The sequence below is a fragment of the Anser brachyrhynchus genome (assembly GCF_964034855.1).
Source record: "Anser brachyrhynchus genome assembly, chromosome: W".
NCBI classification, from domain to species: Eukaryota; Metazoa; Chordata; class Aves; order Anseriformes; family Anatidae; genus Anser; species Anser brachyrhynchus.
The window spans coordinates 25,283,966-25,311,501 of NC_137704.1; the positions used below are offsets into that span (position 1 = coordinate 25,283,966).

Below are 27,536 nucleotides of genomic sequence, written 5' to 3' on the forward strand. Positions count from 1 at the left end.
CTTCTCTGGAGATACTCAAAATGTGCCTGGGCGCCATCCCGTGTAACATGCTGTGGGTGATCAGCAAGGGGTTGGACTGGGGGATCTCCAGAGGCCCCTTCCCACCTCGGCCATTTGGCGATTTTCGGCCGAGCGGAGGCGGCCATGCCGTACCTCACGGGGGCTGCAGGAAAGCTGGGGAGGGACATTTTGTCAGGGGGGGCAGCGACAGGGCAAGGACTTTAAACTGGGAGAGGGCAGACGGAGACACTGGGAGGGAATTCTGAGGGCGGCTGCTCTGAGGAACCGTGGCTGCCCCGTCCCTGGCAGCGCCCCTGTGGCGGGGGGTGTCGCTGGGGGGGTGTCGCTGCGTGGTGACACTGACGGGTGGCACCGGGGGGTGTCACTGGGGGTATCACTGGGGGTGGCACAGGGGGTGTCACTGGGGGTGTCACAGGGGGTGTCACTGGGGGTATCACAGGGGGTATCACTGGGGGTGTCACTGGGGGGGTGTCGCTGTGTGGTGACAGTGACGGGTGGCACCGGGGGGTGTCACTGGGGGTGTCACTGGTGGTATCACAGGGGGTATCACTGGGGTATCACACGGGGTATCACAGGGGGGTGTCACTGGGGTGTCACAGGGGGTATCACTGGGGGTGTCACTGTGGGGGTGTCGCTGTGTGGTGACACTGACGGGTGGCACCGGGGGTGTCACTGGGGGTGTCACTAGGGGGGTGTCGCTGTGTGGTGACAGTGATGGGTGTCACTGGGGGTATCACAGGGGGTATCACAGGGGGTGTCACTGGGGGTGTCATTGGGGGGGTGTCGCTGCGTGGTGACACTGACGGGTGGCACTGGGGGGTGTCACTGGGGGTGTCACTGGTGGTATCACAGGAGGTATCACTGGGGTATCACTGGGGTATCACAGGGGGTATCACTGGGGGGGTGTTGCTGTGTGGTGACACTGATGGTTGGCACCGGAGGGTGTCACTGGGGCTATCACAGGGGGTGTCACTGGGGGGGTGTCGCTGTGTGGTGACAGTGACGGGTGGCACTGGGGGTGTCACAGGGGGTGTCACTGGGGGTGTCACTGGGGGTATCACAGGGGGTGTCACTGGGGGTGTCATTGGGGGGGTGTCGCTGCATGGTGACACTGACGGGTGGCACCGGGGGGTGTCACTGTGGGTGTCACTGGGGGTGTCACTGGGGGTGTCACTGGGGGTGTCACTGGGGTGTCACTGGGGTGTCACTGGGGTGTCACGGGGGTATCACAGGGGGTGTCACTGGGGGTGTCGCTGGGGGTGTGTCGCTTTGTGGTGACACTGACGGGTGTCACAGGGGGTGTCACTGGTGGGGTGTCACTGGGGGTGTCACTGGGGGGGTGTCGCTGTGTGGTGACACTGATGGTTGGCACCGGAGTGTGTCACTGGGGGTGTCACTGGGGGTGTCACTGGGACTGTCACAGGGGGTGTCACTGGGGGGGTGTCGCTGCGTGCTGACACTGCCGGCCGGCACCGGGGGGTGGCCCCGGCTGCCCGTGAGGCCCCTCCCCGGCAGGTGGCCCCCGCGCGGCGGCTGAGGCCGGGGGTGACGTCAGCGGCGGGGGCGGGCGGCCGGTGCCGGTGCCGAGCCGAGCCGAGCCGAGCCGGTAAGGGAGCAGCGAGCCCGGGGCTGCCGGGGGAGACGGGGGGGGGGGGGGGGGTCGCCGGTGCTGCCCCTGCCCGCTGGCTGCGGGGGCCGTGGCGCCGTGGAGCCGCCGAGGCGGGCAGGGGGAGGCTCCGGTGGGAGCCCCGAGCGCAGCCTCCTCCTCCTCCTCCTCCTTCATCCTCCTCCTCCTCCTCCTCCTCCTTCTTCATCCTCCTCCTCCTCCTCCTCCTCCCCTCGGCCGGAGCCTCCCGGTGCCATCCATCTCTGGCCCCTCGGCCTCGCTTGGGGCACCCCCCTGCCCGCTGCTGCCCCGAGGCGAGGCCCCCCCCCCGGGGACGGAGGACACGAGCGAGGTTTGGGTCACCAGCGAGCTTTCCGCTTTCTTTCGGGAGGCTTTGGGCGTCCGCCAGGTCGGAGGTGACGGGAGCCCCGTGGAGGACATCGCAGGAGCGGGGTCGCCGCCTGCATCCTCACCTCGCCCTCCGCGCAGAAGAGGAAAGGGTAAAGGGATGCGGTGATCCACGCGTGGTCGCTCCTGGGCTTGGAGGAACCGCCACCAGGAGCCTCCGACCCTGCCCAGGTAGGTGGCGGCAGCTCTGGGCCGCGAGGGCTCAGCCCCGACCGGGGTGGGGGCTGAAATCCCACCCGGGTGACCCCTGCTTGGAAAGGAGGACCCTGAACCAGCAGCGTCCTGGCCACCCGTGAGCTCTCCAGGTTCAAGGTTGGCTGCTTCACGCGGGTATCCTCTAGCTACCTCCTCTTTAAACGTAAAACGTAGAAAGGAAGAACCGCACCCGGGTGCTGGAGTAGTGTGCGACCCTTTTTCTGCCTCCTGGGAGACTGGGCGATGCAAAACGGCCGGAATTGGTGTTACAATCCAAAATGAGCCCCGGGGTTTTCCAGGCGGCGTGAGGCAGTTCGCTTCCAGTCAGAGGTGTGTTGGTGGACGTGATTCATTTGTCCGCGGTTAAGCATCCGAACGTGTCTGGTCCGAGTTGTTCTCCACCGTGTGGAAGGACCAGGTACCTCCAGGACGGGATTAATTTCACCCCCAGGTGGTCCCCATCGTAGGGCAGGGGGATGCTGCTCAGGGGTGCCGGTTCGGACTCTGGTATTCGTGTTTTAGGTGTCTGAACTGAAGCGAGCTGAATTTTGCACACCGCTTGCCAAACCTTGGTTTCTAGGCGTTTTTGCCCCGACCTTTCCTTTTTTTAACGTGACCCTGCTTGGGCTTTTATTCGAGGCATCCATCACGCTTCCCGAACTTCGCGTCCCCCAGGTGGGAGGCGTTGCAGAACTGCAGCCGCAGGGAAACGTTTGCGGCTCGTCCTCCTGCAGACACCAGAAGGCTGGGTTAAAACCCGCCTGTTAATTCGGTTCCGGTGGCTCTGAGCAACGGTGACCCCCCGCCTTCCCCTGCTACCCTGCACCCGACGCCTAATTGCTCTCACTCCGGGGAGATGCTATCTCATTTCAAGGTCGAACTTTCGGCTCCCAGCCGTGGGATGTTGCCGTGCCCTTGTCGGAGAGGTGAGCAGTCCTTCCCCGTTCCCCGCGTGCGCCGATCGGATCGCCTCTCGACCTACTTCTCGGGAGGCCGAATTGCTTTGGCCGCTCTGACCTCGCGCTGAGAGGCTCCTGCTCCACCTCGGGAGGTTTTTGTGGCCGCGCAGGGAGTCTCTTTCCTCCTCCTAATGGGCATTTTTCCTGTCGCACCCTGAAGGACCCCCTCCTGCTCCACCTCTGCTGCGGTGGTGTATGAGAAGAGACGCCCCACGCCCGTCCCAAATCCTTTTCTGACTCGAGCAGCGATCCTTCTGAGGATCTCGGGCATTGCTTTGCCCCATGAAGAAGTGGTCTGTCGGACTGTGACCTCCACCAGGTGGTTTGGATCTGGCTCTGACTCTCAACAAACCATCCTTTAGTTTCTGTTTTCTGTCGCAAGTTTACATTTAACATAATCCCCAGAAAGAGCCCCAGGTGATACCGAGCAGTGACAAAGGTCCCCGAGGACCACGCTCGGGCGCTGCCTTCCCTCCCTGCTAACAACCAGGACGGGGGCTGTGGCACCGCACCTAATATTTGTGTGCTTAATGACACCCGATGCGAGGTTTGTGATCCCAATGTTATGTGCTCTGGGGGAAAAAAAACGCTGTATCAAGGCAGCTGCCTGTGTCCTGCAGCCCTGTTGCCTGTCAAAGGAAAAATAAGCCTTTTAAATAGACCCAGTTCTGGGAAACTGCTGGCCGGTTTGAATCACGCTGGATTTTAATCTCCAGCTCTTGTATTTACCTGAAGCCGCTGTTCTAGCTGGAACTGACCCTGAGGTTGTCTGCTGCTCCCGGCCGTCGCCTTTCGTCCTTCCTGCGAGCACGGTGACCTCGCAACGTTCCCCTGCTCCTCACCTGCTGATTTTCAACTGCTTTATTTTAGCAGACGCTTGGCAGCTCGGGAAGCTCGGTCGTTTTAGGACGGGAGGTACGGGAGGCTATTGGGACAGCTCCTGCTTCGGGACAGCACAGCACACAAGGTTAATTTTGAGTTTCCACCGCCCTCTTCGGTAGCTGTGCTACCCGTCCCCGTACGGGCGGCGCGCCACCTCCTCCCAAACGCAGAGCAGCAATAGCTGTTGAACACGCTGCCGAGCATTTTAATATTTTTTTTTTTTATGCCATCACTTCCAGTTTTACTGATGGCATCTAACAGCTAGCTAATACCCTATTCCTGGCGTGCTTAAAAAGTGCCTGCCTTCCTAATTAATTCTGTTGGCCATTCAGAGGGAATGGATTCTTTTAGAGGTACTCATCAGTCATCAACCCTGTGGGTTTCTTTTCAGTGCCATTTCTTTTTTCCTCCTTCCCGTGGCTTTTAGAAAGGTCGGGTTTCTGCGCGTTTCCCCCATCTCATTTTTGCCAGAATGGTTTCTGCCTGCTGTAACTCTTGCTGCTTTTCCGTCTTTATGACTTCTGGGGTCTTCGGTAGACGCTTCAGGCAAGTCCTGATCTCCCCAGGATGCTGACAACTGCCTTCAGCTTTATAAAACTTGCACATGTAGATGCTGCTCTCGTTAGTTTGAGCCCGTGGCTCCCGTGATTAGCCCAGAAATTGGAAGAAGCTCTAACAGAAGGCGACTTTCATTAGAAATGGCAGCTCGGTGGCTTCCTCCCCGTCACGTAGGGCTGCTGCTGCGGGCAATTATGCTCCAGAGGCGCCGTAAAACAGCCCGCCGTGGCCGTGTCGGTGGCTTTGCGTCCCAGAGATTTATCGGTGCCTTCACGGGCTTTGCTATCGATTATTCATTAGTTGTTTGCGTTGCGGTGGTTTGGTTTGCCTCTCCGGGTTTAGGTATGTGAGGAATAGCGGCGAAATCGGACGAGCGTAGCTGAGTAAGTAGACGAGAACGAAACTCAGTGCTTACGGCCTGGGACCACCCAGCAAACGGTCCCTGAGCGTCTTTGCCACCGCTGCAGAAGAAAATCGCCTACTTCGTGTGGTTTGAATGACTTCGGAGCATTTAAGCACCGGGTCACCTCTTTGTGCCACCTCACCTTCAACTTCGCCAGCCCGGAGGCTGTCTGGGAATCGGCTCAACGTTCCCGCAGCGCTGGGCAGCGTTGCTAAGCCTGCCTGCCTTTAAAAGCAGCCGGCGTGGTTGTGCCTGCGACGAGCAGCTCGCTTTCTAAATCGTGCTATTTCTATATCACACATCGCCGTAGGAAGCCGGCCAGCCCACGCGGCCGCAGCGCCCGAGGGCTGGACGCCGCGCTCGTCCTCGGGGGCGTCCTGGCGGGGAGGGAAGGAGCAGGAGACTGGAAAAAAGGAAAGACGAGCAAAAAAGCTGGAGAGCAGCGACAGGAGAGTGCCCAGGTGCCGTCCGTGGGTCACTGGCAGGGATATTTGGGCATCTTTCTGGGCGCGCAGCCGCTCTGGGGCACGGAGCTTTTGCTGGGACGGGTAGGAGGACAGCCCTACTCTCATGCCAAGGGACGGGAGCCTTTCCAAGTCCCCGCAGTCCTGGCGGAGTGGCTCAGCTTCGCGTCGGGCCCACTCGGGATTCAGCCGAGAGCAAACCACCCCCACGCCGCTAACCACCAAGGGTCCATCTGTCCCCGCTGCTCCCGCTCTGTTTGCACAAACGCGTTCCGGGTTGCACCTGATTTTTACAGCTGGGTTAATTACCTGGTAACTGATAGGCCCGTAGCAATTAGCTACGTAAACCGAGAGAAAAAAGCCTGATCCCAGCTCGGGTTTCGGAGCTCTGGCTGCGGAGCACCCTCCCCCCTTCCCCTGCATCTGGGTGTCCCCAGCCCCGAGTGCCATTCGCTGGGCAGGATGGTTACGGGGGGAAAAAAGAGGAAGAATCAGGCCGGATCCTGCTGGGCAGCAAGGTGAAACGTCACCGTGGAGGAGGAATGGCCTGGTGACTTGCTCCACGCTGTCCCCGAAGGAGCAGGGGGGCGCAGGATCCTTGGCACGCCACCAAACCAGCCTGGCCGTCGTGCCGCAGCGCGGCTTTTACCTGGTCCATTACCTCCTTCCACCCCACCCTGCGTAATTCGGGAAGTTTGGAACCGCCAGAAAGTGGGTAAAGGGAAATTAAAGCCCGGCCTGCTGAGAGGAGGCAGGGCTGGGAATGCAAACGCAGAAACCGGTCCTGGCTTCAGATGACTTCAAGGACGGCAGGGAGGTGCTGGGGCTTCTCGGGCTCCGATTCAGCTGGGGCTGGTTCCAATTAAAATGAGATCAAGGAGAAAGGGGAAAAGGAAAAAAAGTAGTTTCTTTGCGTTCCTTGAGGCTACGGAGCAGCTGTCAGTAGTGCAGGTTGAAATGCTGGGACTGGGCGGGGTGGCTTTTACAAGCGCTGAATGTGACCCGGAGAGGGTTTCAGATAATTTCTCCAAGAATTATATTTCTGCTGGCTGGGAATTCTGGGTTTGCTTTTTTTTTTCCCCTCTTCCTCCTTTTTTTTTTTTTTTCAGGTTATATCAACTTCGGAAAGCGTCTTCCCAGTACCCGAAATGAGCATTTAGCCTTTTCCGGACTTGAGCGAGATAAGTTTTAATGCCAAGCTGGAGTTTCACCTGCATGTTTCTCTTGTTCCCGCCTCTTCAGCACGGGGTTTTGCCCCACGTTAGCGTCATGCCGCAGCATCTCCTGCGGGTTCCGCTAAATCCCAGCGGGTTCACCAAGCCCAGGTGCCCCAGGGAGTGATTTCCTCAGCGTGCTGATGCTGGTGGTGATGCACAAGCAAGATTGTTCAGGGTCCCAGTCAGGCTCGTAGAAAGGAGTTTGATCACAGCACTCGAAGCTGCTCATTATCCTCTGTGTCTGTACAGCACAAAGGCGATTCTGCATTCAAGAAAGGTTTCTGCGGTCTTTGTCTTCGTAAGTCATTAGAAATGCCCCAGTCCCTTGTGTTAGAAACACGGAGAGGGGGGAGAAAAATCTCTGAGCTTGAAAGCTAAATTGCTGTCTGCTCTTCAAATGGGCAGAGTGCAATTTGGAGGGAAAAAAAAAAAAAGAAAAGGAAGAAGTTTGAAGGAAACGTTGATTATCACGCTCACAACGTCTTTGAGCACCTGCAAACGCCGTGCCTTTCGGCAGATCCCAGGTCTGCGAGTGAAAAGGGCTCTAGAAATACAAGAATATTTTCCAGTAATGGATACCAAAGGGGGCAGGGGGGCAAGTTTTGAGACCTGAGCCTTAGAAAACACGAGGTAGCCAGGTTTTCTTGGCACGAGGCCTTTTGCACAACGGGCGTTTCCCCTGATCACTTTCTCGCTGCCCCGTGTAGAGCATTTGGCTCTCATCCTGTCCGAAACCCCTTTGGGCACGAAGACCATCACCCTAAAAACCACCTTAGGGTGCAAGCGGCAGGACCCAGCGGCGGAGCAAACCCGGCGGAGCTGAGCCAAGGGGCTCCTGCTCTCTCCTGCACCCCTTTCTCCTAACGCGTGTGGTAACGAGTTCGCGATGAAACAGGACGGAGGCGGAGGAAGTTATTGCCGGTGACTTTCTCCAGCAGCATTGCAGATCTCGTTTCCCTTCTTCGCCGCAGCCCCGTTAAAAATTAAGGGTGAAAGCGGGAGGAACGGCGGAGAGCTTGCTATTTGAGGCTTAATTCATTTTGGCCTCGAGCGTTAGCTGGAGTTTGTGCAAACCGTTGGCGATGCAATTAGAGGGGCTTTTTAACGGGTTCTTTCTGGCCCTTTTATCGGGGTAGGGGCCATCCTACTGCTGGGCTGCGCGGGTTCTTAAAAGCCCTAAGTGGGTTTCACGTGCTGAGCAAAATGTCCGGGTGTCAGCCCCCCGAGGCGAAAACCTGAATCCGTCCTGGAAAAAAGAGCAAAGGAGTTTTGGCAGCGCGGTGCCTGGCGTACTCGGAGTCGCCGGGTGTTCTGCGGGAATGAGCTCCAGGGACAAAAAAAAAAAGGGGACGAAACCACGGCGCTGAAGGAATGCATGCTCAGGCTGCAGCTGAATCGGTTCCTTCTGCAACACGGCCGAGAGAAACCAGGGCCGAATCCGGCCAGCTTTTTTGTCTCCAGCATCCATTCATTCTACTGCTGCTTGTGTTAGCGCACCTCTCGCTGCCTGCCATCTCTCTCCACCCAGGTTATTTCGGGGGAGGAACACTTTCTAAAAATAACCGTCTGGTTTGATGGCTTTCTGGACTTATTCCTGCTTAGATTCTGCCCGGTTCATTGACGTTCCCTTAAAATAAAGCTAATCCACCTAATCTCATTATAGCAGTAGGTGATTATACCCAGAGCAAGCTTTAGCAGCGGCCCGGCCAAGCCTTTTATTCCCCGTGTGTTATGTGGATGGCGAGAAGTCGCTGGGAGTGTGTTCTGTTTTCCCCCGGGCTATTTTAGGACCAGGACTTACAACATTATTATTTTTTTTTTTCTTATAATTCTCTAGATATCCAGCGTCGTTTTTGACGGTGCCGGCACATTTCTTCCGCTGCCGCTGGCTTTCAGCTCCGCCAGCTGCCAGCACCCCACGAAAACATACCGCGGTCTCCCGAAATGATGAGATTGCAGGGTACAGCTGCAGGCGAGGGTCCCCAAACCGCTGGTGCGCGTGTACAGGAGAGGAACGAGGATCAGCGGGGTGGTTTCTGGGGCACAGTGCTCTGCCCCGGGTAGTTTTCCTACCCGGTGCACGTGCGTGCCTGCCTCCTCCGGGGCAAATTCCTGCTGCGGGCTCCTGGGCTGTAATGAAAAACCTTTGGGGCTATTCCTACCTTGTTTTCTTTATTTTTTTTATACCCTTCCCGCTTTTGCTTATCTTGGTTTGGCCCCGCCGGTGATAACGCAGGCAAAGTCCCGACCTGTGGCATCGCGGCGAGCGAAGGGCTCGTGGACGCAGCGTGGGTGCCCGCGGAGCGCGGTTTCTCTCCTCTCTCCCTTAGGAGCCCACAGATGCCAACCGAAAGGGCAAAGTGACCTGGCCCGCTTAGGTATCGTGTTTCTGCTCCGATTTATGGCTTCTCGAGACTTCTGAGTCATCGGCTCCGGTAATTGTTTTCTTTAGGTAACGGAAATAATCCCGCTGCCCTGAAATCGATGCGGCGTCAGCCGTTATAAGGCAGCGTGACGCAAAAACGGCGGCCAGCAGAGCTGAGGACGGAGCGGGGCGGAGGCTACAGGTGCAGCGAAAGGTACTGGCTATGACATTTGTCCGTCTGTCCATCTCCTGGGGGTATTTGGTGCAGGAAAGCTGCCAGGACCGATGCTTTAGGAGGGATGGAGTTGGGTTTTTCCCACACGGCGCTGCATGGGACGCACGTTTGCTGCAGGCTGATGGGGAGGGTGCCTCAGCCGTGCTAAGCCAGTGTTTGTTCGAGGCATTACCAGCTATTCCCCGGCTGGAAAGCGCAGCGCCCGGGGCGGTTTTGTGTGCTCGGACCCGCTGGGAAAGCCTTCCCTCACCTCTTGTCTGTGTTCAGCCACTCGAGGCCCCAGCCACGGCTGATTTACCAGCGCCCGGGTGTCAGCCGAGTGCCTTTTGTGCCCCGTTTAAAGTCTGCGCGAGCGTCAGCAAGTTCTGCACCGTGCTCTGTCGTCGTCTGATTTCCAGGAGCGCGATTCGGCCTGGCCACGAGTGCCATAAAAACGCAAGGTCCTCTCCGGGAGGCTCGGGTGGCATAGGCGGCTTGGCAGCTCTGGGCGCCGCCGCGGGGCTTTCTTCTGTTAAGGCGGAGTGCCTGTAAAAACTGCGTGTGTGTCCTTGTCGTTTGAGCCAGGACTTTGGGCTCACCTTTGGGCTTTTTCCCTTCAGTTCTGCCTTCTCCCTCGAGCTTTTCCCACAGGCACACTGAGATTTCACCTCCTTTTGGGGGACGGATCCTGCGGCAGAGAGGTGCGGGGTTACTGGGTGCCTTCTGGTCATGGCTCTGCTCGTCTCCTCCCTTCTCACAGGGCCCAGCGGGTTTCCATTCGCATCCCGGCAGTAAAAGCATCTAAAAAATATTATTTCGGGGCTGAAAATAAGGGTATGGTCGACTCTTGAGCAGGTTACACGGCTCTTGGGTTGTCGGGGCGTGCTGGATCCCAAAGGGAAAGCAGTTTGCTCCGCGTCACCTTAGGTACCTGCTGCTTCAGTGGCTCTAGCAGAGCCGGAAGGACAAAACCCAGGCTCACAAACGCGGAGAGCACTCGTCCGTTCGAGTGCAGTGGTCTCTGACTTGGTGCTGTAAGCAGCTCTGGCGTAAGAGGCTGATCCCGCACAGGGCAAGGAAGGACCCTGCTGGTGGTAACCACAGAGGAGCTCACGACAAAAGTCCTCCGCTTCTGCAGCCGTTTTTGTCCGGCCCAAGTGCTGGCCGGCGTCTCTGGGCACGAGCTGGGGACATCTTCTGGGGCACGGGGACAAGATATCTCCGGTGGAGAGCCCAGCATCTTATTTTTCAGTCCCTGTTGTCAGCCGTGTTCATCACAAGGTTCGGGGGACGGGATTGGTGCTGCCTGCTGGTTTCCTGGGGAGATCCCATCCCCTAGATGAGGTCTCCCCAATGTGCTTTCTTCTCCCTGGGCACCTGGAAACCTCGCGTTCCTGGGAGGCGCGAGAGATCTCCAAGCAGAGACCCAGGCCCTGGAGCTGCAGGAGACAAAGAAGGGGGAAAGGACGGCTGAAAAGCTTTGGTTTAAGAGAGGGAGGGATGCCGGGGCGACGAGGGGGAGCGAAAAAACCGACTCACGCTGCGCTCCTGCAGAGGTACCCGAGAGGCAAACCAAGAAGCCGAGCGCAGCAGGGGCTGCACGGCTCTCCAGCCCCTGCCGGACCCGTCCTGCTTTGCAGCGCGGTGTTTAATCCCTGCTCCCATCGCTGTCGAGATGTAAAAACCCGCAGGCTGCGGCCCTCTACGTTACAAGGTTTTTCAGGCGAGAGCTGGCTGTTATCCTCCTTTAATTAGCACCCGTGGTGCTCCGTTAATAACAGCCCTCTCATTACAGCACTTGAGCTTTAACGAATTCCCCCTGCTAGAGAGGTAGGTGGGAGGTGGCAGCGTGGATGGGGATAAAGTTAGCCCTCAACCCAACCCTAAAACCATCACCCCTCTGTTTTGCAGTTTTCCAGCCCCCCCCCCCAGCAAATCCTCCGCCAGGCGCCCGAGCCAAAAGGTTGGGGTGGCTCCGGCGGTGTAAATAAATCAGCTGCATTTGTTTTGTCGTGGTTTTACGCAGGGTTTCGTCTCGCTCTGATCCCGAGCGGGGGGAAAAGCGGGCTTGCTGGTGATGGGGCTCGCCTGAAACTCTTGTTTTAGCTGCAGCCCTCCCCCCAAATCCATTTCTTGGTTGGAAATACGGGCAGATGTTTATTCCCCCGCTGCGGTTTCAGCTGCTTCTGCCGTGCCCCCGCTGTCTGCACGTGTCTGTGGGTACGGGACACGTTTTTTTGGTGTTTTCCATGCCCCCGATAAGATGTTCCCGGTACAAAAGTGCAGCTACTGTGTGCGCTCGTCAGCCAGAACAGGGCGCTTTCCTCCCTCCTGGTCTTACGCAGTGCATTTTCCCTTTCAGCGCTTCCAGCGCTTCGCTAATTATTAATAATTAAGCTGACAAGGCAAAACTTGGTTTCCTTCCACGCCGGGCACAACAAACTTCCCAGAGCGGCGTGGCTGGGACGGGGCGCAGAGGCCAACCCCGCGTGCACCAGATCTCCCTTTAGCGCTCAGAAATCTTTGCTCTCCGTCTCCTCGGTTGCTGCCGGAGGACGTCACGACGCAGGGGTGACTTTTTCCCCCTCGGATTTTACCGCCCAAGGCACCTCGGTGGCGCGGCGTTGCCCTCTTGGTGACAGCGGGGGCCGATTTAGCTGCACCCGAGAGCCGGCGGCGGGTAATTGCTGGCTTGAAGAGAGGCTGCAATTATTTTTTCCTTCCGAGCGGTGTTTGCCAAGCCGCCGGGTAACTCCTGGCAGACGCTTTCAGAGGGTATCCCCGCGCTGCCTCTTCTCGGAGCCGCGTGCCCCAGGTGTCTTTGTTTTAACCGCTCTCTTCTCCACCCCCCCTTCAGCCGCTCCACCCGGAGGGTTGCGCTCCCCTTCCTCCGCCAAGCCCGCGTTTAACGATCGGTGGCCGCGAAGGCAAGCGAAGCTCAACGTTCAATATTTTCCCTGTCGTTACTCTCGGTGATTTCTGCCGGAGGGCAAGGGAGCGGGAGGGCAGCGCGAGCCGGTGCTCGGGGAGCCCGCACGGGGAGCGGGCAGGCCGTGAACCCGCCGGTGGGTTAATGGAGCGGCTCTGCTGATTAAGGGCTCGAACAAAGAGGCTTTAATCTGCCATGAAGAACACGGCGGGGACTAAATCCACTCCCTTCATTTATTTTTTTTAGCTGGGGCCGGCGCTCGGACCGGGTGCCAGCTCCTCGCTTTGCGGAGCTGCCACCCTCGGTGCGGCAGGACGAGGGGCTGGGGCTGGGGGATTCGTGGCAGCCCCGTGGCATGGCCCCAGAGGGGAAAGGGGGTTAAAACTCACACGAGCTGGCAAGGAGATGGGGAGGGCTGGAAGCTTTTATGAGCTGAAAAATTGGCAATGAAAATCTAGAAAATCCTTCCCAGGGTAATAACACGACTGAAGGCTGTAGCAGGTGCCAGCACGTGGCATAAGGGCGCTGCTTCGGTTCCATATCCCTAAAAACCCACGAAGGCTGGGATCCCTCCTTTTCCCCTTGTTTCGAACCCCCCCCTCCCACCCTTCGCCAGGCTTGCGAATGCGCTCTTGGTGGCTCGGGGAGGCGCAGCGTCTTGGTGCCGAGCGCGTCCTTATAAAAGATGCGGTGAGAAACGAAGCCAACGTTTATTTTCCCAGCAGATCTTCCCGGCCCCGTGTTTATGGCAGGAGCAGAGGGACCCCGGCACTGTCCCCAGGTGGCCCCGCGGAGCCGGGCACACCGAGCTGGGGACAACACGGGTCGCCCATCTTAATGAGCACGCCTCTCCTCCTCTCCGGGAACACGCCGTACCATTAGCATTTTTGCAGGGGAAGCGTTTTTAAGGCTCTTTGGGGCAGGGCTAGCAATTCTCCGAAGCGATTAGCCCAGCTGCACGGGAGAGCTGGCTGTGCAAAACTTCAAATTGAGCTCCGACGCCGACGTCCCAGCTGCAAAATCCTTTTTTTTTTTAATGTTTTAGCAGCGTTTTGCACGCCCGCCGTCCTGCCCGGGCTGCCCATCAGCGCAGCCAGCCCTCGCCAAGGCAGGAAATTGTTCGTAAGCCAAAATTTGCGTTCATTCCGGCTGAAGAAACCCGAGGCGCTCCGCTCCGGGCTGCTTAGCAGGACGGGCTCGTAGCACCCGCGTGCTGCTGACGTGCTTCTCCCGTGGGTTGGGTAAGCAGGTTCGTGCTGAACGGGCAGCTGCAGCCAGCAGCCCGCCGTCGAACCTTCGCCGGCTGCGAACTGCTTTGTAAAATTTTCAGGCACGAAAATAGAGAAACCAGGGGAAGGGAAGAGCCGAGTGCTAGCAGTTCTCCGCGCATTTCAAACCGAAAAGGAAAAATTAACCGTCTGAAAAATGCCGGGAGGGATGCGTACGTGTGGAGGGCGTCACTAATGAATTTCCTAAAGGTCACAAGCTCGTGCTTGACCTTCAGGAGGAAGGCGTTTGCGCGGGAAGGACGGGTTCGGCAGTGTTATCGAGCGAATCAAACTCTTCTTTTCTTGCAGGAGCAGGGCTGAGAGCTGCTGCGGGACAGGCGGGCTGCCCAGCGCAGGGGACGACTCCGCCGGTTCACGTCCTTGCTGGCCCTAAAGGTGGGACGACAAAAGACGCACGAGGAGAAGGTGCTGGAAATGCAAACGTGGAAACGTACGGCACCGAGCGCAGCTGATAAAGAGTGAGTTTCGGGCCGAAAACCATTTGCTTCCGTCAAGATCTGTACCTGCCGCGGGGGAAAATGGGGTCCGCACGTAGCGGTCGAGGAGCGGCAACGCTTTGCTGACCGCCGAGGAGCACAGCCAGCGCCTGGATGCACTTCGCTGGGCGGAGAAGCGCTCTCCAGACCCGTGGGCAGGAGGAAGGCTGCAGGGCAGCGGAGGGGCCATGGGGCTGCGCTGGGCTCTGCCCCGCTGCGGGGACATCGGCGCCGGCTGTGTGGCTGGGCGCCTGCCCCGGGACTGAAGCACCGGGGACGTCGGGCAGCGCGCCTGCCTGCTCCACCAGCCCCACGCTTCGGCACGGCCAACGAGGCTTTGGTGAAGGAAAAGAGGAAAGAGGGTGAAAAATGTAGCACTGCTGCTCTCGTATTAACAAGAAAAATAACCCTTCTGTGTTCTGGTAGAGGTATCTTCGCGGCGTTTGAAACGTCCGTGCGGTCTCCTCCGCGCCTGGATTTTTCACCCGCTCCGAAACGTTTTGTGTGTGTGTGTGTGCGCGCTCACATCTTTTCCTGCTGCGTTTGCACGTCGTCGTGAAGTCATGGGCTCGCCGCGAGAGCCCCCCCCAAGCATCTGCGAGTCATGATGGCGCGCTTTCTTCCAAAACGTGTCCGTAACCTGGGAGTCCTTCGACTCTCCCGTTTTTCCGAGTGACCGAGAGGAAAAAGCCAAAAGAGGACGGAGCCCGCGATGGCCGAGAAGTGCGACTGCATCGCCAGCGTGTACGGCTACGACCTGGGCTGCCGCTTCGTTAACTTCCGTCCCTTGGGCTTCGGGGCCAACGGGCTGGTGCTGTCGGCCCTCGACAGCAAGAGCTGCCGCAAAGTGGCGGTGAAGAAGATCACCATCAGCGACGCGCGGAGCATGAAGCACGCCTTCCGGGAGGTCAAGATCATCCGCAGGCTGGAGCACGACAACATCGTCAAGGTGTACGAGGTGCTGGGGCCGAAGGGGACCAACCTGCGCGGGGACTTCTTCAAGTTCAACGTGGTGTACATCGTCCAGGAGTACATGGAGACGGACCTGGCTCGCCTGCTGGAGCAGGGGAAGCTCGCCGAGGAGCACGCCAAGCTCTTCATGTACCAGCTGCTCCGGGGGCTCAAGTACATCCACTCGGCCAACGTGCTCCACCGAGACCTCAAGCCGGCCAATATTTTCATCAGCACGGAGGACCTGGTGTTGAAGATCGGCGATTTCGGGCTCGCCAGGATTGTGGATCAGCATTACTGCCATAAGGTAGGTGTTGAGAAATCGCCGCGCTCCTTTCCGTTCCGGTGAGTTTCCGGTTTGATGTCCTGCTGCTTGCGTTCCTTCCGCTGCTTCTTTTATAAAACGTGAGCTGCCGTTTATCCCCGCAAGAGAAGCGCACGAAAGGGCACGTGTCTCATTAGCAGGCGTTGTGTTGGTGTTCATCCTCACGTCTGCGCCGAGTGCCCCTGGTTTCTCACTTGCAGGGCTGGAGAACTTGGGGTACAGTACAGAGCTGCCTTCCGAGCGGCTCCAAGTGCGTGGTTTTGGTGCCTAGCGGCACGTTTTTCTTTTCCCGAGGTCAACTCAAGATGAGTCCGTGTAAAAAATGGTTTTCTTATCATTTATTTAAAGTGCTTCTCATGCGTTGGCCGGATTTCAAGGCCTGTCCATCTCCTAACAGCAACAAACCAGCGAGGAGATGCTCGCCAACCGCCGTCAACGTACACTTGAATTCGAGCAGCGAGTGCCAAAGAGCAGGAATTGAGCGGGACCAGCCAACGTTTTTTTAGCAAATGAGCCAACAACTCCGCTCCTGCGTGCGATTCGGGATTGTCCTGCTCCTGATCGCCTGCTCAGCTCCTTCCTACCTGCCCGGACGGGAGGGATGTGCGTGGGGCAGATGGTGCCCCGCGTCTCGGGGATTTCATCGGGCAGGGCAGGTGAGAGGAGCCCTAGATGGTGCACGGGCTCATATTTATGAGCTCCTTGATCTGTTTGTGTTTGGCGTGCTGGCCTCTTGCAGAAGGCGTAAGCAAGAGGGACGAGCCCAGGGCATCTCTGCATGAAGCTACTGAGCCTCCATCCTTCTGCTGCCAGGTGGCGTTGGCCAGGACAGAGGTCCTCGTGCCCTGAATTTTGGTGGTGCTAGCACAGAGGTGCCCAAAAGCAAATTAAAACCCCCTCCCAGCTCCCTGGGTAAGTAACTGCTGGACAGATCCAGTAGATCCAAGCCTCTGCTGGCCGTGTACAACTCCAGCGTAATATTTTGCCTTTCTGGCAAGGAAGCGTCATCTCACTTGAAGAGCATGGATTATTTTTTTTTCCGTATGACCCGTTGTATCTGGAATATGCATGGGCTGACGTCTGAGGTCTGCTAACAAGACAAATTGCAGGTTGGGTGCTGCCGCTTGTCTGAAAGGTTAGAGCTCTTCTGACTCCAATCCCAAACCCTGGCAACCATCCTGCTAAGTGTTAAAATGGCAAAAAATAACCCCAGCAGATTGTGAGCAGGGTTCGAAACAGCTTAAAGAGCCACCTAAATAATGGTCCTTCCCTGGCACCGTGTCTTGTTTACGTGACGGCCGATTAATTAGGATAATTGGGTAGGACGGGGAGAGCTCTCCAGCTCTGGAAGGTGCGCTGGGAGTAGTGGCACGGAGCAGCTCCAGCCCAGAGCAGCCTCGCCTGCAGGAATGATGGGGCAGGAAGAACGGGAGAACGGGGAGAAAGCAAAATAGGCTTTAGAAATTGGGATAAATGCCAATAAATGTCTAGACTGACTCTAAAAGCGATGGATATTTCAGAGGAGAGAATCGGCCCTGGGCTTGCCTTGGGTGCAGTGCCTGGGGTGGCGCAGGACCCTCTCCTCCTCCTTGCCTACTTGCAACTTTACTTACAGCTTCCATTTGCACAAATCCCACAGGAGGGAGGGTGCAGCACCCTTTCTGGGGCAAGATCTCGTGATTTCCAGAATGTCTTTAAACCTCAGAAGTCCTCCCTTTGTTTGGGGCTCGCTGACGGGTGCGCTGCCACAGCTCCCAGCTCACCCGGCGAAACGCTGAAGCCCCCCCGGCGGACGGATCACCACGAGGAGATCTCCGCAGGAAGATCCCCTTTCCTCTGCTGAAGCACAGCCTAGCCCAGGTTCGTCAGACAAACGCGTTCTGTGACCCAAAAAGGATGAGAATGCATGTCACATTTTCAGAGCCAGGCACAGTGACATTTTTATTACGCTTCGTGCTCTGCCAGGAACGCTGCTCCTGCAAACCAGGCTCGTTTTCCAGCCCCTGCTAGAGCTCTCCTAACTGCCTTTTAAAGATAAATTTAAAAGAATAAAATGCTCTGAAGAGGAACCAGCCTGCTGTTGCATCAGGATTATTCTGACAGCCCTTATTTGTTTCTATTTTGAGCCCCCCCCTTTGGCACTGCAGCCGGGAACCATTCCAGCTCCGCCAGCAGTCAGAGGCAGAAATCACGTCCTCGAGGGAAGGACCTACGAGCTGGCACTGGGTGCTGCCCAGTTCCCAGTTTGGGGGCACCGGGTACTCACTGTCGCAGCTTTTTGAGTGCAGAAAAGCTGGATTTTGGTGTGCAGCACGCTTGGATGCTCAGGAGAGGTGCTGAGGGGCTGCATGGCTTGCAGGCTCTGAGCCAGATCCTGAATCTCGGTGTTTCTCCAGAAGAGGCAAGCCCTTGGTCTCTCCTGCATTAATTTTTCTTTGCTTTTCGGTTTCCCTGCTGTGATATTTGGTAGAACTTGATGCCAATCCTACCCACAGCGGGTTTATCCCTTTTTTAGGTTGCCTGAGCGGTTCTTACACAAGCCTTAGGAACGGAAGCAGGAAAACGATACTTGAAGATTACAAAAAAATAGCATGGGAGCAAGCCTTGGACTTTTCTGCAATCCGTAACAGACGCCTGGGGAAGAAAAGGTTTGGCTCGTTGCAACGCAGGGGGTGTTTGCAGTGTATCTCCCATGCGTTTTGCATGGCGCACGCTCCCCCTGAGCCCTCACATCGCTTGGTGACGCCACACTCCCCTGGCGGCTCGGTTTGGTGTGTTCGTATCACGAGGCTATGGAGAACAGAAAGCCTAACTGCCCCAAACCACCATCCCCGAAGTTTATTTTCTTGGGATTTTCCAGCAAATACCCGTGTCCCCATTGTTGTGAATAACTGCAGGAGCTGAAAAGCAGCAGTCTGATCTGATAACGCCTTGGGGTCTTTGTGCCGGTTCCGATTCAGCAGCATTAGCAAGAACGTAACGGCATTAAACGAGCCGGCAGCGTAAATTCTTGGCTAATCAGTCTCAATTACGACTCATCTTAAGAAGACAAAAATTAAAATGTTCCCTTTTAAAGCAAACCCTTTTGATTCGAACAAAAATCTGCGCTGGGGGGGGAACCGAGGCGTTACAAATCCCTTATCCTCCGTGGTAGCAAACCGCTCTTGCATTTACGCTGAAAATAGTTTAGACCGTATCGATTGGGGTGGAGTTTTTGACTATATTTTTGGTAGGAACCCTTTTCTCGCTCCCGTTGCGTTTTGGCACTCTCCAGTGGTTTCACGGCATTTAAGTGCAATTCAACGTGGTCGCTTCTTTTTACGCTGATTATTCTAGTGTGTTTCAATCCACATTTTTAAGTAGTATATTGAACGTAGAGATATGTAGAAATATCCCAACGTTACCCTGACGAAATTACATTTGACGTTCGACCTCAGCATGCGTTCGGAGCCTCAGTGATGCCTCTCCTCATTTTCCAGTGTTGTGGATGGATCTCGTCTTTTATAAACGTTTTCCTGAGCTGCAGGAGCGCACGGTGTCTGGGTACAAATCCTTGCCTGGGTATTTTTCCAGACTGTCCAGTGGCACGTGCCTCCCGGCTGACTTGGTTCGTTTATTCTTTTATGTTCCTTTATCCCTACGGCATTGCTCGCCCCCGGAGCACTTCGGCTGCAGGGATGCTGCAGCGGGGACCCGTCGCCTTCCCAGCTCCCACCTGCCAAACACGGAGCAAGTACGAAATCGTCTTCCAAATGAAGTTTGTAATTGATTGGAGAGTGAGCGCGCGCAAGGCTGGAGTAAATTACGGAACGGGGAAGATGCGATTAGGTTACAAGAGGCGATCTTTAAGGTAGAGAACGGGATTTAATCTAAGGGACTGTGCTCTCTGCCAGCAGCACAGGATTAAATGCCTCCCCTCGGTTTCAGCCGGAGACGCCGAGCGCTTGGCGCTTGAATTAAAGCTCGGGGCTGCCTTCGGGATCCAGAGGGCTGCGGTCCAAGCGGTCAGCGGTTGGCCGTACGGTGCTGCCAAGGGCATCGCCTTTAAAACCCGTCCTGGGATCCCAAAGCAAACGTCAACACAGTCCAAAATCTGCTGTCCCCAACAGCTCTGGGGGTCCGTGGGGCACAGCCGCTTGTGCCACAGATAACGAGGATTTGCTCTGCCACTATTAATTAGGAAACATCAGCCGTTTAGCAGCTTCGGCGTTAAGTCGAGCTGCAGCTTCGCTCATGCTTGGAAGGTGACGGTGAGTGTTCGTACACAAATTTTCCTAATAAGCAAAGGGGAGGAGGCGGCCAGGGCTGCTTCGGCGCGCCCGTGCAATTCCCTGCATCCATCCCAAAGCCCCGTTGAGGACTCGATGCAGCGTTTGGCATTTGTTCGTGTCGATAAGCAACACCTCCGGCACAGATCTGGGGTGAAATCACCCGTTTCTGGCAGTTTGCTGCAAGCTGGCTGGGTTCGGGCGCTGTGCGCTCAGCGCCTCAGTCTTCCAGCGGTCGTGTTTTCGCACCCAGCCTGTTGGGGTGTTCCTAGCTTTCTTCCTTCACTTAGATAAAACATCACCTCCTTTGAAGAAGGCCTCATTTCGAGGTGACGTTTTGGAAATGCAGGCACTGGGCTTACGTGCGCTGAGCTGACAAAGGCTTCCTTCGCGTGCCGCAGCAGAGTTCCAGTCGGGTTAAGCGCTCAGAAATTGCCAAACCTCAAAAATACCTCGAATTATTGAACAGGGATGCCTACATGTCGCTTTCACTGGTGTCCCTGTCTCTGCTCTTCCAGGGTTACCTTTCGGAAGGCTTGGTAACCAAGTGGTACCGCTCCCCTCGCCTGCTCCTCTCGCCAAACAACTACACCAAAGCCATCGACATGTGGGCGGCCGGCTGCATCCTGGCGGAGATGCTGACGGGAAGGATGCTCTTCGCTGGTAGGTTCCCATTGATTCATTTATTTTTTTCTCCCTTTCTCCTTGCTCGTTACCCAATTCAAAGGCTTTAGAGCGGGGCAGAGTGAATTCTTCCGTCCTTGCCGGCAATCGTTGTGAAATCTGTGGTAAAAAGCAAAAATGAATTAGTCTCAAACCCACCTGTAATATGAAATATCCACGGTTAATTGTATTTGCCGTGAGCAGTTCCCAGGCTGCGGAGATAAGGATGTACCCTAGAACGCTGTGCCTTTGCTGCCACCTGGGCTCATCCCATTAACGTCCCGTTAATGAGCAAATCTTTATTTGACAGAGCTCCAAAAACGCTGCTGTAGGGAGCAAAGCCGTGGTGCTGAGCCCGGTGCCAAGCTGGGTGCGGGATCACTCGTTCAGGAATGAAGCAGCCACTCGAAAAGCGAAGCTGGTAGCTCACACAAAGTCAGAAAGCACCAGTAATGATTTTTATGCTGGAGAAACTGTTAATTGTGCGTGAGTCAGCCACACAACTTAAATTACAGCTCCCTCCAGTGCTTTGCTGCTGCTCATCTGAAAGCGTTGCCAGTGGAGGAAGGAGAAAACGGAAAGTCCTCTCGTTGCTTAATGACGATACGGGGTGTGGTAATGACCAGCCCCGCTAAAGTCCACGTTGGCTTGGGGACAGGTTCGTTGCCACATCCTGGCAGAGTTGAGGTGACAGTAGCTGGAAATGCATTGAACTGGACCTTGGTGGAGTGACAAAGCCGTGATAGATGGAGACCCTTTCCCCGACCGTGACGTTTGGACCTTTCGTTGCCCATGGGGTGTGTTTGGAACCCCTCGTAGACCCATGGGAAGCTCTGATTTGGGGAGAGAATGGCTAGCCCTGGCTCTTAATGGCTAGTCCTGGCTCTTAATGGCTAGTCCTGGCTCTTAATGGCTAGTCCTGGCTCTAACGACAGAATATTTATAACGGGCATTTCTAGCAGACAGAAAGTCGATAGCACGACTCGGTATTTATGCCAGGCAGCTCCTCGGTACACGTAAGAAGCTGGAAATCATCGGCAGAGCTCTCGGTCAAATTCAATAGTGCGCTGAAGAATAGGATTAGCGTTCATTAATTAGGCGGTTGGCTCTGCGACGCTCCCCGGGATGCGTCGTTCCTCTCTTATGGGAGCCAGCCCTGCGCTGGGGCTTAGGAATATGTGGGTAAATACGCCCTCAAGGAAAAGGGTTGAAACCCCAGATGTCAATAAGTCTGCCAAAAACTCGTGTAGGTGCAGTCATCACAGCCAAAAAACTCTCTGCCTCTTTTTCTCCGGGATTTTGGGAGCTCGCTGGAGCTGTCCAGGTAAGCTGAGGCCGGCCGGGCCGCGCGTGCGTCTCAGCTCCCTGCCTTTCTCTGCCCACTCAGGCGGTCACGAGCTGGAGCAGATGCAGCTGATTCTGGAGACGATCCCCGTCATCCACGAGGAGGACAAAGAGGAGCTGCTCAAGGTGATGCCCAGCTTCATCAACAGCACCTGGGAAGTGAGGAAGCCGCTGCGCAAGCTGCTCCCTGAGGTGGACAGCGAAGGTACCGTGGCGCGCGCCGCTTTGGCAGCGCCTCCTCCTCGGGCTTAATCTAAGCGACGAAATAATTCGGTGGGAGACAACTGGATATTGGTTAACACTAATGCACGGAGGCAATAGGTATGGCCCTTCCTTTGTGCTGAGTGATTTTGCTCCTAAAGCGTCTTTGGCACAGAGAAACATTCCAGTTCCTCCGATTACGATCTTCATAGGGACATTTCTGAAGGTACAGTGCAAAAAAAACTCATTTGTAGTTACCTTAACTGGACTTTAGGGGACTCTTCCATGCACCAAGACCTAAACGAATTGGAAAGACATCTTCAATGGCAGGATTTGATCTTTTTCACGTAGCCTACATAAAAGGAACCGTCAAAAAAAAAATCCCAACAAATTATGTATTTAGGTTTAATTCTAGTCGCTTTTGTTGCACTGAATTTCTGCTTTCATCATAGTAGAGACTTTGCTCTCCACGGTCTTTTCGAAATCATTTTAGACACTCAAAATTTCCGAAATACTAATATGCAAAATAATTTAATAGAGTTTGTCATGCCAAGGACTTAGTCGCATAACCCTGAAGCAGGCAGGACAAATGTGCCCGTGTTAGACTTCTGACAGGACTTGACCTTTAATTCCTGCCTTCCTTCGAGCGGATTTGGTGTGGGGAATTCACGAAGCCGTTCCTGGAAAGAAAGCTAGCGGTGCTTTTGAGGGATGAGTGAGTTTGTTTCTCTGTGTGACTTGCAGCTATCGATTTCCTGGAGAAAATACTGACATTTAACCCCATGGATCGATTAACGGCCGAGATGGGGCTGCAGCATCCTTACATGAGCCCCTATTCCTGCCCTGAGGACGAACCGGTGTCTCAGCATCCGTTCCGGATTGAGGATGAGATTGATGATATCTTACTGATGGAAGCCAACCAGAGCCAGATGTCTAACTGGGACAGGTACAGTGCCTGGGGCCGGTCTAGAGACCGGATATTCACTGGGATTTTTTAGGCAAAACTTGACTGGCGAGTCTCTGAGCATTGATTTGGTTCGGTAATATGTGCCCTGGACCCACATAGGGTACTTGTTTTGCCTTTTTTTATGCCATATTGTAATTCTAACTCAAGCTGGCACCTAGCTGAAGTCAACAAGAGTCATTGATGTCCGTAGGGAGGAGATGCTGAATCTGCATCTTCAAGTTACTGAGAATTTTTCTGCTCTCGGTTTTATTATCAGCATATACCGTTATCATTTGAGTTGCACCTGTTTAAATGACACTGGGGTTCTTCCCTCTATCCTCTGTCCCTATAATACCCACTATAAAATCATGTAATTCTCGGACCTTTCGGGGACAAGATTTGGAACTCTATTTATCGCTTTTCCAGGTGCATAAGCCCTAGAGTCCACATAGATGGGGTCTGTTAAGACATATTTGTATTGTGCTTTAAATGGTTTACTGAAAGCTGTACGTGAAGGTTAGGGCAGACTTGTCCTGTCCTAGATGAATACCCCAGTTAAAAGGCCCTTCCCGGTACCGGTGCAGCTAGCGCAAAGCAGGTAGCCAAGAATTATCGATGTTCACCTTCCCGTAGAGCTCCTTCCAGCTGAGCAGGATGAGCTGCTGCTCTCTGCATAGCAATTAAATCTCCGGGCCTTGTTAACCCACTGTATTTCACCAGCACTGAAGAAATAATCTAAAGAAATCCCTCGCATTCCTTCCTGTTAGTCTCTTTTCCTGCGTGAACAAGTATCGGGGTAGCAGCTGGGGCGGATTAAATAAATAATTAAATAAAAAAAGGAAGCCTGGCAGCTTTCCTCAGCATGTCTTCAGTGTGTCCGCACATCGCCCTGATGCCTGCCAGCCAGAGGCACCGGAGCAGCAGAACAGTTGCTCAAGGTCACCTTGTCACCCGCGTGCCTCCTTGCTTTTGGCTTTCCCGGTGTGACACAGCAAGCTGTGACCTGGGCTTCGTCCTCCCACCCAGCTGGGGACGTTCTGCAGCGCGAGCTGAGCGTTTTAGGAACAGAATGGAGGGATGATGAGCAGCTGAACGAAGGGACAGCTTGGTTCTCAGAATATTCCCGCTTCCGGTCCTGTCCACGCAGGCAGGGCAAGGCTCAGACTCCCGATAAATTGCTCAGCCACCCTTTTTTAGCACACAAGAAGGTCTCTGATATTAGTAAGACCTGTCTAACAGCAGCGTGTCTTTCCCAGGTATCACGTCAGCCTCTCCTCTGATTTGGACTGGAGGCACGATAAATACCACGACATGGATGAGGTTCAGCGGGACCCGCGGGCGGGGTCGGAATCCATCGCTGAGGAAGCGCAAGTCGATCCGCGGAAATATTCACAGAGCAGCTCGGAGAGGTTCTTGGAGCTATCTCACTCCTCGATGGACCGCGTATTTGACGCCGACTGCGGGAAATCCTGTGATTACAAAGTGGGGTCACCTTCTTACTTGGACAAGTTGCTGTGGAGAGACAATAAGCCCCACCACTACTCGGAGCCCAAGCTGATTTTAGATTTATCCCACTGGAAAAGAGCAACCATAGCACCCGAAACCGAGCTGTCTCTGGAAGAAGAACCATCCAACCTCTTTCTGGAGATTGCTCAGTGGGTGAAGAGCACGCAGGTGGGTCTCGAGTGTCCCAGTACTCTTCCGGAGATTCAGGAGCGGAGCCTGCCATCTCCTCCTCACCACCTCCGCCAGGAAACCAAGGAGGTGAACACCGAAACAGACCCCGAGTTTAACTTGGACGTCTTCATCTCCAGGGCGCTGAAACTTTGCACAAAACCCGAGGATCTTCCAGACAACAAGCTCAATGACATCAACGGGGCCTGCATATCCGAGCACCCCAGCGAGATTGTACAAACCGAGGTGTACCAGAAGGAGCGATGGTGAGGTACCCCGGCCTGGAAAACCCCGCTGTACCTCCCCGTTCCGCTCTGATAGCGTGGCCGACGCCCCGGGCTGAGCGGCTTCTGTCTGTCGTTGAGCATCCCTTTTTTACGCTGTTCTGAATGCCTTTTTCTGAAAAGGCAAGCACAAACCACGTGGCCCTTTTGATGCCTTAGAAATGCATTTAAGGGAATCAAGAGGTGTGAACGGAATCTCGAGTTTCTTCCACTGCCTTAACAAGCTTGCCTTGCAATCTCTGGGACCTGTTTGAAACTTAAATGTACGGCGGAGAGATGACGGTACGTGCTAAGTTTGCAAACAGAGGTCAAATCAACTTCTTCTCCTTTCTTTTTCCATAGCATCTTAAAATGACGGGGACAAAATCAGCATTTTCTTACGGTCACATCCTCTCCTGGTTTGACGGGTTCCAAACATGCCAAACTATGAGCTCCTCCGAGGCCCCCCGCGTGAGTACAATCGGTGCGGAGAGAGCCGCGATGCCAGGGAGTAGCCGCGGTCGGTCGGCGGAGAGGCTGTGAGGGTGCAGCTAGAGGCAGAGTTTGGCCAGCAGGCAGAAAATAACTCCTCAAGAATGTCGATGGTGAAAGAATTTGACCGCTTGGGTTTTGTTTTGTTTTTTTTTTTTCTTTTCCCGATTGGAAGATAATTTTTTTTTTCTGAGCACATTCTCCTCGTTTGGTTTCTCCACGCGTACGTTTTTCCTTTACGTTGTACCGGGTGGTTCTGAACTCTTTCGGAGACCCCATCCGATGTATTTCACGCAACAACCTGGTGCTGTGAGTCCTGTCTCAGGCAGCTGCCCAGCCGACCAGCGCGTTCTGGCAGCGAGGGCTGGACAGGAGCAGAGAGGTGGCGATGGGAGCGGGATGCTCCCTCTGCCACCACCACCTGTACAGACTCAGCAAGGGCACATAACCTTTGCCAAAAAAAGACAAAAAAAAGGAATGAGAGTTCCACTACTTACCTTCTGACAAAGCAGCTGTGAAGCAAATCATACTTAGGATTTGTGCATCGCTTTAAGCAGCTAGAGCACCGATTGTACTAAATATCATCATGCCTTTGCCTGACAGAAACGTGTGCTTGTTGGCTAACATCTGCACAAAACCAGCAGGAACCTCAGGTGGGTTAAAGAGTCACTTAGCCAAGTGAGTCGGATGCTTTTTGTGCTACCCGTGAGGGAGGAAGGTCTCCTTACTTTGGTTCCCGTGGCGTTAGTTTCCTGACTGGCCAAGGTCACGTATAAAAAAAATTTACATTTCTCCAAGGCACTTTGCTTTCAGCTTCTCTGGAACACGCTGGCGTCAGCAGGCAAACAAGCGCGATTTGTAAATAGACGCGAACACAAACTGATCTACCGGAACTTCTGTCCTCATCCACACTTACGAGCACCTTAATAATGAATCAGCTAACAAGAGTTTGTATATGGAAGAAATGTTCTATACTTATATTTGACCAAACTCGGCAGTTTTTTAAAGTTGAAAACCTGTAAATAGCGTTGTAGAAGCCAGTCTCCATTTGCGCCGCCGTCGTGGCACTGTGCTTCCCGGCACGGTGGCTCTACTTTCGTTTGTAAAAGAGAAACTACTGTACCTAGTAACTCCAAGGTCCGTATTTAACTATTGTCCCCGTACGAATTATTTCTACCCTTTTAACAAGCGAACTACTAGATGTTCTGAGATGTGAAGAAAACTCGTGCGAGACTTGGGGGAAGGACTAACAGCAGCGCTTACTGAACTAACCCTGGTTTCTGTTCTTGGGGGGGAATTAGGGGCAGGTTTAGCTGTAGGAGAGCTTGTGCTAGGCTTTGAAAAGCCAGAAAGCTTGTTCTTATCGTGAAACCCTCTCCTTACGCTGTCTGGAAATGCTGCTGCCCCAGCAAAATGGTAGCCCGGGTGAGATGGGCTGGAAGTCCTGGGGCGGGAGGCAAAGCGACCGGACTCCGGTCTCCGGAGGTGCCCCGCGGAGCTTCAGGCTGCTGCCCTGAAAGAGGAAACGAGGGAGAGGCAGAGGGCTCAGTTTGCAGTGCGTGACACGATTTATATACCTCAACTAAAGCTCAGCACTTTCACTGGTGGGGGGGCAGCTCTGGGATGAAGGAGCGGCCCCTGCCCGCGCCAGCCGCCTGTGCCGACCCCGCCGGGAGCACCCAGCCCCTCGCGGGAGATGCGCAGCGCCGCAGCCACAGATGTCAGCCCCAAACCAGAGGTCGGCGGAGTTTAGACCTACAGGACGAGGTCAGCGATGCTCAGAACTCTCTACCGGCGGGTTCAACAGACGCTCGCTGACGCACCGGCCCGTGAAATCCCCAGGGATCAAACCACGTCAGTATTTTGTCCCCGTGGGCATCCGTCGTCAGCCCTCCGAAACGAGAAGCCATGTTCCGCGCGGGTCGTTGCATTCGGGCCGGATGCCTCCACCAGAAGTGCGCGGGACTCTTATTTATTACGGCCGTGAAAGGAACAGGTTTGAAAATTGTCTTCTGAGGAGCCATTATTTAACGTCCCAAACCGTCGGCGTCACGTGCCGGGAAGGGGGGAGGACGGGGGGGTGGCGTTAATTTGTTACTTGAGCGTGCTCAGCCGATCACAAGCCAGATTTGTTTCTCATCTACGACAATAAAATTTAAGGCCTGAGCCTTCCCTGCTTGCCGGCGTGCCCTTATTTTGCTTGCTGTGAGAGCTGCGCCGCAGAGGAGGTGGGGAGCCTCCTGAACGCAAACCCCGGCACCTTGGGGGCACGGGGAGTGAATTTCAACAAATACGGTGATTTGTGCAAAAAAAAAAAATAATTTTTGCAACTGTTTGAACAAGGGACCCGAGAACAAAACCCCAGCATAACGTCCGTGGATGTGGCAAATGGAGCTACCGGAGCCTGGAGTGCTGCTGATCAT

General features: G+C 55.1%; 1 protein-coding gene across 7 annotated transcripts; it reads left to right on the forward strand.

The window, feature by feature from the left end:
* Positions 1-1,577: 1,577 nt before the first annotated feature.
* On the forward strand, positions 1,578-27,285 carry MAPK4 (mitogen-activated protein kinase 4). 7 transcript variants are annotated; one of them, XM_080571989.1, is made up of 8 exons: positions 1,578-1,627; positions 2,019-2,206; positions 13,799-15,244; positions 20,049-20,193; positions 21,581-21,742; positions 22,483-22,684; positions 23,941-24,624; positions 24,985-27,285. In XM_080571989.1, exons 3-8 carry the CDS (start codon positions 14,699-14,701, stop codon positions 24,995-24,997), a joined length of 1,752 nt encoding a protein of 583 aa, XP_080428115.1. In that variant the 5' UTR covers positions 1,578-1,627; positions 2,019-2,206; positions 13,799-14,698; the 3' UTR covers positions 24,998-27,285. The 7 variants fall into 7 exon arrangements, with proteins under 7 accessions (XP_080428115.1, XP_080428120.1, XP_080428119.1 ...); XM_080571991.1 differs by lacking the exon at positions 1,578-1,627 and adding an exon at positions 9,166-9,292 and having other exon boundaries at positions 1,658-2,206; XM_080571988.1 differs by lacking the exon at positions 1,578-1,627 and having other exon boundaries at positions 1,658-2,206.
* Positions 27,286-27,536: the final 251 nt, after the last annotated feature.

Coding starts and splice junctions, on each gene's coding strand:
- MAPK4 (XM_080571989.1), top strand. CDS start 14,699: ATGGCCGAGAAGTGCGACTGCATCGCCAGCGTGTACGGCTACGACCTG. Junction 20,194..21,580: donor GGGAAGGATGCTCTTCGCTG/GTAGGTTCCCAT, acceptor CTGCCCACTCAG/GCGGTCACGAGCTGGAGCAG. Junction 21,743..22,482: donor CCCTGAGGTGGACAGCGAAG/GTACCGTGGCGC, acceptor TGTGACTTGCAG/CTATCGATTTCCTGGAGAAA.